General features: G+C 43.0%; 1 protein-coding gene across 1 annotated transcript in view; it reads left to right on the forward strand.

Moving 5' to 3' along the window:
• mtx1b (metaxin 1b) overlaps nt 1-10672 on the forward strand; it is a 36049-nt gene extending 25377 nt beyond the window's left edge. Inside the window, exons 2-8 of the mRNA XM_072548863.1 lie at nt 2716-2785; nt 4862-4938; nt 7094-7186; nt 7654-7836; nt 8061-8137; nt 8942-9099; nt 9341-10672. Of these exons, the coding sequence (XP_072404964.1) occupies nt 2716-2785; nt 4862-4938; nt 7094-7186; nt 7654-7836; nt 8061-8137; nt 8942-9099; nt 9341-9564 (882 nt within the window). The 3' untranslated portion in view covers nt 9565-10672. The remainder of the gene's footprint in view (nt 1-2715; nt 2786-4861; nt 4939-7093; nt 7187-7653; nt 7837-8060; nt 8138-8941; nt 9100-9340) is intronic.
• Nucleotides 10673-13853: the final 3181 nt, after the last annotated feature.

The raw sequence follows: 13853 nt of genomic DNA on the forward strand, positions 1-13853 counted from the left end.
CTTCCTATTTCTTGTGGCCTTCAAACTGATGCAGGGAGCCTAGTGATGGGAGATAAGGAAATAGCAGGAGAACTTAACAAGTACTTTGCGTCAGTTTTCACAGTGGAAGACATGAGTAATATCCCAAAAATTAAAGGGTGTCACGGGGCTGAGTTGAGTATGGTTGCCATTACGAAAGAGATAGTGCTAGAAAAGTTAAAAAGTCTTAAAATTGATAAATCTCCTGGCCCTGATGGGATACACCCTAGAGTTCTGAGAGAGGTTGCTGAGGAAATAGCAGAGGCATTGGTTGAGATCTTTCAAGAGTCACTGGAGTCAGGAAAGGTCCCGGATGATTGGAAGATGGCTGTAGTAACCCCCTTGTTCAAGAAAGGATCAAGGCAAAAGATGGAAAATTATAGGCCAATCAGCTTAACCTCGGTTGTTGGTAAAATTCTAGAATCCATCATTAAGGATGAGGTTTCTAAATTCTTGGAAGAGCAGAGTCTGATTAGAACAAGTCAACATGGATTTAGTAAAGGGAGGTCATGCCTGACAAACCTGTTGGAATTTTTTGAAGAGGTAACAAGTAGGTTAGACCAGGGGAACCCAGTGGATGTGGTCTATCTGGACTTTCAAAAGGCCTTTGATAAGGTGCCACACGGGAGGCTGCTGAGCAAGGTGAGGGCCCATGGTGTTCGAGGTGAGCTGCTGGGATGGATTGAGGATTGGCTATCTAACAGAAGGCAGAGAGTTGGGATAAAAGGTTCTTTTTCAGAATGGCAGCCGGTGACGAGCGGTGTCCCGCAGGGTTCGGTGCTGGGGCCACAGCTGTTCGCATTATATATTAATGATTTGGATGAGGGAACCGGGGGCATTCTAGCGAAGTTTGCCGATGATACAAAGTTAGGTAGACAGGCAGGTAGTACTGAGGAAGTGGGGAGGCTACAGAAGGATCTAGACAGGTTGGGAGAGTGGTCCAGGAAATGGCTGATGGAATTTAACGTGAGCAAGTGCGAGGTCTTGCACTTTGGCAAAAAGAATATAGGAATGGACTACTTTCTAAATGGTGAGAAACTTAATAAAGCCAAAGCACAAAGGGATCTGGGAGTCTTAGTCGAGGATTCTCTAAAGGTAAACATGCAGGTTGAGTCTGTGATTAAGAAAGCGAATGCAATGTTGTCTCTTATCTCAAGAGGGTTGGAATATAAAAGCAGAGATGTACTACTAAGACTTTATAAAGCTCTGGTTAGGCCCCATTTGGAGTACTGTGTCCAGTTTTGGTCCCCACACCTCAGGAAGGACATACTGGCACTGGAACGTGTCCAGCGGAGATTCACACGGATGATCCCTGGAATGACAGGTCTAGCATATGAGGAACGGCTGAGGATACTGGGATTGTATTCGTTGGAGTTTAGAAGATTAAGGGGAGATCTAATAGAGACGTACAAAATAATACATGGCTTTGAAAAGGTGGATGCTAGAAAATTGTTTCTGTTAGGCGAGGAGACTAGGACCCGTGGACACAGCCTTAGAATTAGAGGGGGTCATTTCAGAACGGAAATGCGGAGACATTTCTTCAGCCAGAGAGTGGTGGGCCTGTGGAATTCATTGCCACGGAGTGCAGTGGAAGCCGGGACGCTAAATGTCTTCAAGGCCGAGATTGATAGGTTCTTGTTGTCTAGAGGAATTAAGGGCTACGGGGAGAACGCTGGCAAGTGGAGCTGAAATGCGCATCAGCCATGATTGAATGGCGGAGTGGACTCGATGGGCCGAATGGCCTTACTTCCACTCCTATGTCTTATGGTCTTATAGTGTGTTCCCGAAAAGCAGTGACCAAGGAATGAAGTTAGTGCAGCTTTACATCAGCCTGAGGGTGGCCTACAGTGTTGCCATTCTGTATGACCAGCCTGAATGACTGTGGATACAGGACTGAAGGTTGTCTCAGACAACTGGAGTTCATCACTAGGCTGTGACATATCTTTGTGCTCGGATTACATTTCAATATTATTCATTGTAAACAGTTTGAAGCAAATGAGAGCTTGGAATATTCCTGCTGTTGTTGTTTGGATCTGGTGAGACTGATGACCTTTCCTGAGGCAGAGAAACAGATATTTCCACCCTGGAAGAGAGAGATTCCCTCTCCCGTTTCAGGTTGAGGTGCTGTCATTTACGGAAGTCATCAGGAATACAGCGTAGAATTTGGCTTTTTCTCTCACCCCATGCTGTCCTTGCCCTGGGAGTGTTGGATGGGAACAGTGTAGGGCGAATTTTATTTTCAGTTTAAAAGAGGTTCACTTTCAGTTAAAAAATTTAAAGGGAGCTTCGCTGTGTATTTAACCCTTTGCTGTCCCTGTCCTGGGAGTGTTTGATGAAAATAGTGTCAGGGAGGTTTACTTTCAGTTTAAAAGAATAGAGAGGGACTTTTATCTAATCTCCTGCTGTACCTGTTCTTGGACTTTTGATGGGGACAGTGTTGAGGATCTTTACTTTCAGTTAAAAAGGGTAGAGTGAGCTTTACTCTACTGCTAAGCCCATTCTACACCTGTCCTAGGTATGTTTGATAGCAGCAATGAGGAAGGAACTTTACTTTCAGTTTAACTGGATCTAACCCTGTTCTGTATCTGCTCTAGGACTGTCTAGCCTTTCTAAACCTTCATGTTAAAATGCTAACCTTTGTGAAAGACTTCAAAAGTGTCTAATGTTTACTTAAGTGAATTTTTTTTTCCCTGTCAGGCCTATGCACGGTTTTCAGGAGCCCCTGTCAGAGTGCACAAGCTCAGCAATCCCTGGAGGAGTCCCTCTGGTAAGATTATTCAGCAAACTGGATTTGTTCACGTCACTATGAGTGCAGGCTTGATCTCTAGGAGGAAGCTATTCAGCTCCTTAAACTGGAACTAATCTGTAAGATGGGTGATGATGATCAATATGTAGGTGATAACCTATTTGCCCATTTTCGTTCCATTACTGTTGATAATGTGTTAAACAGGGTGTGGAAGATATTGATATAAATGGTTCCAGAGCAGAGAGGGTACACTGGGAAGGCTGCCTTCTCCTCAGAGAAGAAGACAGATTTGAGAGGTGTTGAAATCATGAAGGATGAACCTTGAAACCTGATCCATATTTTCTGTTAACTTGGGTCATGCAGAGTGAACCTTGAAAATCTTCGTCCTAAATTGAAAATTACAGTATTGCCCCTCTTTGGTCACTTCCCGGAAGAGACTTCCTTTCTATGTACCCAACCCAATTCTTTCATCAACTGAAATATCTCTATTCACTCTTCATGTTTCAGGCAAATATGAACTTAGTCTGTGCAACATGTTTCAGAATTTAAACCTGTTTGTACAAGTATCCTCTTTCTGAAACTGCACACTACATTTCCAAGGTTCTGTATCATTTCTATTGGCTTGATCTTCTACAATGATCAGAAAACATGCCTACATCTGACATTGTGATGAATGGAAGGTGTCACCCCTCATTGGGACAATGTACTGGAAATCAAGCCCCGCTATTCTCGGAGTTATTACAAAAGTTAAAGATTTTGAGAAGTATGAACAACTCTTTAATTCCTCTGTCTTTTAGACCCAGGTTAACAGAAAGCGTAGACCAGGTTTCTGTATTTAACAATGACTGCTTATTATTACAAATAAATAGATTTTAATTACGGGTAAACAATTCTAAACCATTGACATATACCTGTACTTGTTAAACTCTAAAGCTACCCCTCAATACACAGATATAGACAGACACTGAAACAATGGGGGGTTATGGGTAGTTGGGAAGACAGTTCAGTGGGTCCTGTCCATGGGTTTGCTGAGATAATCCCCTTGATCAGAATGCTGCTTCTAGTCTCCCTTCTCCAGGGATGTTCACTTGTTTGTAGGAGGCATAGGGTGACTGGTTCACACCTGTAAAGGTCTCTGCCTTATTAAACATCACGCTACAACAGGGGAAATAAACTGGTCAACTTCAGACTGGAGAAACTTTATAGTGCAGAGATAAAACAGCTCCTTCCCTTCTAGAAATCCAGTAGTTCCTGTCCTGGATATTCACATCCCCAAGCTGTTCCGCTGCCTCAGAGCCAATCACACCATAGTTGTCAGGCAGAGGCTTTTGCTTTGATTATTGGCCACTGTTTCACAACCAATCAGATACATGCTGTTGGCCTATCTCTCCCTAGTTCCAGCTAGTCTCTAACCAGACTTCCACATTGCTTGAACCAACAGCTGTGTAAACAGCACTTACAATGAGCATCAGCTAACCTGCTTTTTTTAAAAAAATGCAGCAATCATTGGCTTTCAAACCAGTTCTTTTTCCCATTTTAGTCGACAATCAAGAATCTAAAAATAATTGACAAAAAAAATCAAAATAATTGATGAAGCATCTGAACATTGTTGGTTCTCAGGGTGCAGTGGTAGTGTCCCTACCTCTGAATTAGGAGGCCTGGGTTGATATCCCATCCTGCTTCAGAGGTGTCTAATAATACATTTGAACAGGTTTATTATAAAATATCTATGCTGAGGAATTGCTGCAACAATGTTCTCAGACGAAGGTAACTGATCTCCAACAACTACCACCATTTTCCATTGTGGACAGGTCTCAGCATTAACCTTAGATTTCAGCCATAATTGGCTCAGAGCCTCATGCTAACAAGGGCAACCTCAGCCTGTTGGAATGTATTGGCTGGAGGTCAGGATTTGGCTAGACTCTGATTCTTTTCAATTAATCCTTTTAACCTTCTCTCTATCCAGACTTTAGCTCGAAGAGTAATCCTCCCTTTGGGTGAGGGGTTTTTAGCAACTGTGCAGTTTTCTGACATGGTGACAGCTTTTCCAAGAACAGTGTGTGTGAAATGAATCTGTTTCTTCTATTTTATCGCCAGGAGTTTTGCCAGCACTGAAGACTGAGAAAGATGTTGTGTCACAGCCTCTCCAGATCCTTACCTACCTCAGGAAACAGGTACATCACTCTTTTTGTGGAAGTTCTTTCTAGTTGGAGTTGGTATTTTGTGTTATGATATTGCTAGACAGATTTGAATTGTTTTACCAAGTGTAAAAGCACAAAGAATCATTTTGTTCACTTAAAGTTTAAAAAGCTTTAAATATTAATGAATGTGGTTTGACTAGTATCACAGATGAGAGAAAGTGAGGCCTGCATATGCTGGAGATCAGAGTCGAGAGTGTGGTGCTGCAAAAACATAGCTGGCCAGGCAGCATCCAAGGAGCAGAAGAATCGACATTTTGGGCATGAGCTTGTGGGCTGGAAGTAAGGTAGCTGGGAATGTGATGAATGGGTGAAGGTGATTGGTTGGAGAGAAGGGTGGAGTGGATAGGTGGGAAGGAAGATGGACAGGTCAAGAGGGCAGTGCCGAGTTGGAGGCTTGGGACTGGGATAAGGTGAATTGAGCAAAATGGTGAAATCCACATTTATCCTGTATGGTTGCAGGGTCCCAAGGCGGAAGATGAGGAGTTCTTCCTTCAGGCGTCAGGGGTTAGGGTTTGGTGATGGAGGAGGCTCAGGACCTGAAGTATTGGTGGAATGGCAGGGGAAGTTGAAGTGTTCAGTCACTGGGTGGTGGGGTTGAATGGTGCAGGTGTCCCAAAGATGTTCTCTGAAACGATCCACAAGTTGGCATCCTGTCTCCCGAACCTTCAGAAGAAGAAAGTGGATACTTAGATTGACGTATCCTGTGTTATGTTTTTCTGGTTTGGAGAATCTGACTGTGTTTCTAAGCTTGATAATGTGGAATCCTGGTTAGTTGAATAGCTGTGTAGGGGATATCAGTGCCAAATGTTGTACCCTCAGAATGTATTGCAATATTGAGAGGTTACAGTAAACTCTAGTGCAGTAGAATTTGTACAGGGATTTAGCAATACTAAAGGAAGTGTACAAGTTCAGCCATCAGCTTGAGAAACTGCTTTCTGTTTGAGTCATTTTCCTGGACTAGGCTAGAAGTGTTGGGAAATGCTGTTTGTTGCTCTCACCAATGGGCGAGTTGGTGAGTTGCTCCCATGTTTATGCTGCTGTTGAAAGTCAATTACTAAAGGAGGTCGCCCATTTAAGACTGATGGAGATGCTTCTTCGTTCGAGGGCTGCCAAAGCTAGGTCATTAAAATATTTTCAGTTTCAGCTGTGAATATACTTAGTCAGTGAGTAAGTAAAGCATTCTGGTGGAAAGGTTAGGAAAGCGGAATTGAAGATCTCATTGAACAGCGGCGCAGACGTGATGGAATGGATAGCCTACTCTGCTCCCATAGTCTTAGGATCTTCTGGACTATATAAAGATGTGATTGTATTCCTCAGGTGGAAGGATTGTTAGAGAATTCTGTAACCTTTTACAGAGAAAGTTAAAGCCCGCAGTGAAAATTGTTCAGTCAAGCACTTTACATGAAAGAAGTCCAAACCTCTGAGTGGAAAATATAATTGGGAATGTGTGGAAGCTGCACACTACACGTAGATAATTCTCTCATGGCCACGTGCAGCAGCAATAACAGGTGATACTGAGAAAGGAGAGTAAAAGTATTCTTCAACTCATCCTGGCTGAGAATCAGGACAGACTGGTCTGGAGCCTGGGTTGTCTGGTCTAATCTGGCCTGTATGATGCAGGTCTGTATTTCCTGCAATTCACTCTCATCACCTGAGGCCTAGTAAACCTGGTGTAGCACTAGTAACTATAGCAACCTCTTATTTACTCAAACTGGCAAGGAATGTGATCCCTTCCATCATTACTAAATATTACTAAATTTTAGATCGTGATGAAAATTGATTGATGTCAGAGACAGGGAGACAATCTTGCACATTTTGCTTTTGGATCAAACCTGAACTTTTTTTAAACTTTACAGTTGCTAAAGTTACAGTTTCAATGTTGGCAAATTAAAAAATATTTAATGAGCTGTGTTGTACAAAACTTCTCTTCCCAAGTATATGTATTCTACATGTGAACTGTCCCAAGCTCTTGTTTATAATGCAGGCTGTAACTCACTTCCAGCTGTCATATTGTGTATAAAAGTATATATATTCAACTCATAACTCCTTCCCTTTGGACATCCATATGGTTTCCGTTGTGATATTGCTGCTGAATAGCTGCTTACCAACATTACATTTCTCTTCTTAGAAGTACAATGCTGACTACGGGCTCTCAGCAACGCAGGCGGCTGACACACTTGCCTTTGCCTCTCTGATAGAAGAGAAGTTACTTCCTGCACTGGTGAGTGTTGCTTTCTTTTGCTTTGTTAACACTGTTGTCCTATTTGTCTGGGATATTCCATGCTGAGTTTTTAAAAATTAATTAATAGGATCAAGACATCACTGGCTAGCCTAGCATTTATTTCCCATCCCCAATTGCCCAGAGGCCAGTTAGAAGTCAACCACATTGCTGAAAGTCTGGAGTCACATGTAAGCCAGACCTGCTAAGGATGGCAGTTTCCTGCCCCAAAGTACAAAAGATGGTTTGTTTTGACAGCCAGCAATGGATTCATTGTCATCATTAGATTCTTATTTCCAGATTTCTATTGAATTCAAATTTCACAATCGACCATGGTGGGATTCTAATATGTATTTCCAGAATATTAGTCACATGTAGTGTCTGGATTAATAGTCCAGTGATAATACCACTCAGCCATCGCCTCCCCCTTTAACTCCTGTTTCAACTTTTACTGTCTTTTCTTTCCTCAGATCTACATGTTTTGGGTTGACTCCAAGAACTATGTATCATTCACAAGGCCCTGGTATGGAGAGACAATACCATTTCCACTGAACTTTTTCCTCCCGAACCGGATGCACACACGCTCCCTGGAGCGTCTTCGCTTGATCCGGGGTGGCCAGTGGCATGACAACGAGGAGGAAACCGAGACTGAGGTAGAGGGATTCCAGCACCTTGGCTACTCGAATTCAGAGAATTTACAATTTAGCGGGTTTCTAAGTAGAATGTTTCCTTGAAGAAATCATAATTTTCAATTACTACACGAGATGTTTGATCTCCAAGAATAAGCTCAGGAGTCTTTAATGAGTCATTCTGAATGGTATATGGGGAATTCAAGAATGCCAAAAGCTGCAAACTCTGAATATTTGCTTACTTTCAGATCTACAAAGAGGCCCGTGAGTGCCTGACGCTACTGTCCCAGAGGCTAGGGTCACATAAATTCTTTTTTGGAGACTCGTAAGTTGTTTGTTCTTTCTCGATCGTGAAAGTGAAGGGTCCATTATTTTTCATTACTGGTGACTGTGATGTTAAAAGCAAGGTGGAGCAAACAAGTGGGCGCCTGGCCACAGCTGGACCCAGGAGACAGGTGAAACGGGCAGGAAACTTTGGCTTTGTTGACCATTGGCCAGACAATCATGTCCACATGGGTAGTAAAAGGTCCTCCTCCATCTCCTGAAGGTACTACTGACTCTAAAGTATTGGGTCCCCCTCCCATTGGGGTACAGTGACCCCTCCCCTCCTGAAGGGTCTGACTCTCATTGGGGTACGGTGTCCTCCTCCCTATCCTGAATGGGCTGACTCTCACTAGGGGTTTAGGTTCCCTCTCCTCAAGATGCTGTTTCTCACTGAACTTTGACTTGTAAATATGTCATCATTCCTCCATTGTGATGGGGTAAAAATTCTGAAGCTCCCTAAATCTATATTTAAGGTCTATCTTCCCCATGTGGATTGAGTAAAGATAACTCATCACAATCTCCTCAATGGTAACTGGGGATGGGCAATAAATTTGTAGCCTTCGCAGCAAAGCTCGTGTTTCATGAATGAGTAAAAGAAACACACATTCTGCAGACACCCACCAATGAGCACAATTGGGATCTGTATACTGTGGCTTTGCTGGCACAGCACTTACTCAGTTGATGAAAAGTCACATTATGCTCTGGAACAGGAGTTTGTGTTGGATGCAATGAGTGCTATTTCCAAGCAGTCGTCTTACCTTCGTCAGGTTTGCTGTGTTTAATGATGTGTCTCCTTCTGCTTTAGACCCAGCTCCTTAGATGCCATTGTATTTGGACATTTGGCACCAATTCTGAAGGCAAAACTACCCAACAGTAAACTGCAGCAACATCTGCACTCACTTGACAACCTTTGCGCACTCTGCACGTCCATCCTTGGTCTTTATTTTCCAAATGAAGGTTCAGGTAATCTGGGACAAACTTTGCTGACCCTCCCTTGACCTATAGCAAATCATTTTGGTTTTTATTTGTGGGATTTTGCAATGCATAAATTTGCCTCTATATTTGCCTGTATAATATCACTAACTTTATGTCAAAGTCATTTATCGATTGGGAAAGGTATCTCAAGAACAGTCTGAGGCTTGGCAACAATGTACACACTTTCTTCCCAATCCTTGTTCATACTATATTCCTGGTTTTGTTTCAGACACTGAACGTAGCTCCAAGAAAGTTCCCCGGAATAACTCATCGGATTCTGATGAGGATCCTCACAAGAGACGCAATCAGATCCTCTCGGTGCTGGTCGGGCTCTCTGCCATGATTGGTTATGCTTTCCTCAGTGGAATTCTCTCCATCCAACGGGTATCAACCCATAATGCACTAAGGCAGTCCTCCCCTCTGGAAGATGACGATGTTGATGAGGGACAGTGAGGGTCTGATGGGGTCAGGGAGCAGTAATAGAGTGAGGGGCATGAGTGGTGGTGGAAGAGGAGGAGGAGTTGGGAGTGCTGGCAGTAAGTGGGAACAAAACAAAGTACAAAAGATTTGAGCACTGTTATTGGTTGTATTTTGTAAAATTTGAAGATGCAGTATGGCCAGGGCCTTAAACCCTGCACCACAGGTCAGGGCCAAAATAAATGATATGTTGCAGTCCTATTTTGTCAGTGTAGTGGGGTGCTCTGAATTTAGCACCCACTGTAATAGTGTGATGACAGGGACAGTGTCTCACTTCTTTGATAATTCATGTCTAGTATTAAAATAACATTTGTTAGTTATTGACGTTGGAAGCCAGGAATCAAATACCATGTAATTCAAAGTCAAGATTTTATTTGAAACTGAGATACTATCATAAGAATAAGTACAAATTCTTGTAAAACTGAAATAAAATCTCCATCTGATGCTCATTAACTCAAAGGGTTTTAGTTTGGGCTGTACCTGTTCTGCCTTGAGTTCGGAGTCTTGTACCGACCTGTATATTCCCTTCTCAGTACAGACTTCCAAGTAAGATTATCTTTTTTTTGTCCTGGTCTGGGAATGTATCAACTTTCAAGAATAGGTTTCTTTGCATCTTGGCCAGTTTTTGTTATTCATTAGTCAACTTTTGTATCTGTTCTGCTCATGTGATGTAATGATAATATGTGAAGAGGGAGGTCTAAGAGCTGGGTGTGGAAAATTGACGTGAACAGCAGTTTTAAATGTTTCTTCACCAGTACCTATGAGCAGGAGTTACTGGACAATGGTTCAGATGAATGTGCTTGCTGCTCAGACTTACTCTGACCAAATAAAATAAGAACCCAGTCAGCCACTGTTTAACTGTTGCTTAGCTCAGTTGGCTGTCATTTTCATGTGAAATTTAGCACCTCAGTGGTGTCTGATGTAGAAATATTCTTTCATTCACTGACAGAATTGGTACCAGTTCTCTAATATTAGAGGATAGCTGTTGTTATTCGATTGCCTACTTTTCAGGGACAAAGTTACATTTTAAACTGTGGAAAATGTAACAGCTTTGACCAATGAATAAATTGAATGGTGAAAAGCAGATTGTATCTAAAAGCATCCTTTTATTTTCATGATCATAGGTGTGCAGATGTTGAGAGTTCTAGAAAACGTACTGTTCAGCACTTCTCTGCACCCTCTCCAATGGACTGAGACACAAAGCTGACAAGTAGCTGCAGCAGCTACTGTCTGCCTTTGCTTTGTTCTGCAATTTAAATATACTCCACCGTTCTGTGAATAGTCACACAACTACTTTCATTTATTGAGGAGAATGGATTTGTTTCTGTAGTAATATGGCACCACTGCTGGTGGGAGGTTGTAATTACAGCATTACAAGCTTACAAAAGTAAATTCTATTTGGGAAACAAGGACCGAGAATTTAGAATAGACCATAGCACAGAACAGGCCCTTTGGCCCACGATGTTGTGCTGAGGTTTAATCCTAATGTAAAATATAATAACTTAACCTACACATCCCTCAACTCACTGCTATAAATGTGCATATTCAGCAGTTGCTTAAATGTCCCCAATGACTCTGCTTCCACCACCACCACAGCTCTCTGCATAAAGGACCTACCTCTGACATCTCCCTTATACCTTCCTCCTAATATCTTCAAACTATGACTCCTCGTACCAGTCAATCCTGCCCTGGGGAAACGTCTCTGGCTATTGACTATCTATTCCACTCATTATCTTGTATAGCACGATCAGGTCTCCTCTCTTCCTCCTCCTCTCCAGAGAGAGAAGTCCGAGCGTATTCAACCTTTCTTCATAAGGCAAGCCCTCCAGTCCAGGCAGCATCCCGGTAAACATTCTTTGCATCCTCTCCAAAGCCACTGTATCTTTCCTATAGTAGGGCGACCAGAACTGGACACAATATTCCAAGTGTGGTCTCACCAGGGACTTGTAGAGCTATAGCAAAACCTCATGGCTCATAAACTCGATCCCCCTGTTAATGATAGCTAAAACACCATATGCTTTCTTAACAACCCTATCCAGTTGGGAGGCAACTTTGAGGGAGCTATGTACTTGCACACCCAGATCCCTCTGTTCCTCCACACTGCCACTGTCTTTAATCCTATATTCAGCATTTGAGTTCAACCTTCCAAAATGCATCACTTCGCATTTATCCAGGGTGAACTCCATCTGCCATTTCTCAGCCCAGCTCTGCAGCCTGCAGTAGCCCTCTATACTATCGACAGCACTTCCAACTTTTGTGTCATCTGCAAATTTACTAACCCACCCCTCAATCTCCTCATCCAAGTCATTTATAACTATAAAGAGCAGAGGCCCAAGAACAGAGCCCTGAGGGACCCCACTCAACACTGACCTCCAGGCAGAATACTTTCCATCTACAACCACTCTCTGCCTTCTATCAGCCAGCCAATTCGGAATCCAGATAGCCAAATCTCCCTGTATCCCATACTTCCTGACTTTATGAATGAGCCTACCATGGGGAACCTTATCAAATGCCTCGATGAAGTCCGTATATGCCACATCCACTGCTTGACTTTCGTTGACCTGTCTTGACCCTTCCTCAAAGAACTCAAGATTTGTGAGGCATAACCTGCCCCTCACAAAGCCATGCTGACTGCCTTTAATCACACTATGCTTTGCCAAATAGTCATAAATCCTATCCCTCAGAATTCTTTCCAAAGCTTTGCTGACCACAGACTTAAGACTGACTGGTCTGTAATTGCCAGGGATTTCCCCATTCGCCTCCTTCCTATCCTCTTGTACGACTCCCGTGGAGAGTGAGGAGGCAAATATCCTCACCAGCATCTTAGCAATCTCCTTTCTTGCTTCCTGGAGCAGTCTAGGATAAATCTGGCCTGGCCCTGGGGACTTATCAATCTTAATGTTTTCCAAAATTTCCAGCACATCAACTTCATCAATCTTTATCTGGTCAAGACTATTTCAGCTCCTCTAAATTTTCATTCACAAGGTCCCTTTCCTTGGTGAAAACTGAAGCAAAAAAATCATTTAGGGCTTCCCCTATCTGCTCAGACTCTATGCACAAGTTCCCTTTGCTATCCCTACCTTCTCCCTGATAATTCTCTTATTCCTCATGTAGGAGTAAAATGCCTTTGGGTTGTCCCTAATCCTTCTTGCCAAGCCTTTATCGTGTCCCCTCCTGGCTCTCCTCAGTCCAGTTCTGAGCTCTTTTCTAGCAAGCCTGTAATCCTCTAAAGCTGTGCTAGATTCTTGCTTCTTCCTTTTGACAAACTCCTCTGTTCTCATCATCCAAGGTTCCTCAATCTTACCCCTTCATAGTGATGCAAATTCATGCATCAATAGCAATAACTGCTCCTTAAATTGTCTCCACATGTCTGCTGTGCCCTTTCTGTGGAACAATTGCTCCCTGTCTGTAAGCGTCATAATTTCCTTTTCCCCAATTAAATATCTGCTCCTTTCACTCACTCTCCAAGGCTATGCTAAATGTGAGGCAGTTGTGATCACTGTCACCAAAGTGCTCTCCCACCACGAGATCTGACATCTGTCCTGGCTTGTTGCCTAGCTTCAAATCCAAAATGGCCTCTTCCCTCATTGGTCTGCCTACATACTAAGGAAACTCTCCGAAACACACCTGACAAAAACAGCTCCATCCAAACCATCTGCACTTAGGAGGCACCAGTCGATATTGGGAAAGTTGAAATCACCCATAACAACAACCCTGCTACTTGTGTATTTTTCCAGAATCTGCCTGCCTATGAGATCTTCAATCTCTCTACTGCTATTAGGTGGTCTGTAGAAAACCCCCAATGCTGTGACTGTTCCCTTGCTGTTCCTAACTTCCACCCATACTGACTCAGTAGACAAACCTTCCTCAACAACCTTCGTTTCTGTAGCTGTGATGCACTCTCTGATTTGCAATACTACATCCCCCTCTTCTTTTTAAACGTTCTAAACCCTGGAACATCAAGCAACCATTCCTGGCCCTGTGAAACCCATATCTCCATTATGGCCACAACATCGTAGCCCCAAGTACTGATCCATGCTCTAAGTTGGTCACTCTTTCGGACACTCCTTGCATTAAAGCAGACACGCTTTAACCGATCCCTTTGTTTCATCGCGTGAGAAACCTTCCTGATAGATCCAATACATCCTGTCACTTTCCCATCTGCAACTGTCCCGCTCTCAGATGTGGCTCTGATTCCCACCCTCCTGCCAAACTAGTTTAAACCCTCCTGAATCACACAAGCAAATCTCCCACCCAGGACACTT

This window comes from Chiloscyllium punctatum, chromosome 28 (assembly GCF_047496795.1).
Source record: "Chiloscyllium punctatum isolate Juve2018m chromosome 28, sChiPun1.3, whole genome shotgun sequence".
Classification (NCBI taxonomy): Eukaryota; Metazoa; Chordata; class Chondrichthyes; order Orectolobiformes; family Hemiscylliidae; genus Chiloscyllium; species Chiloscyllium punctatum.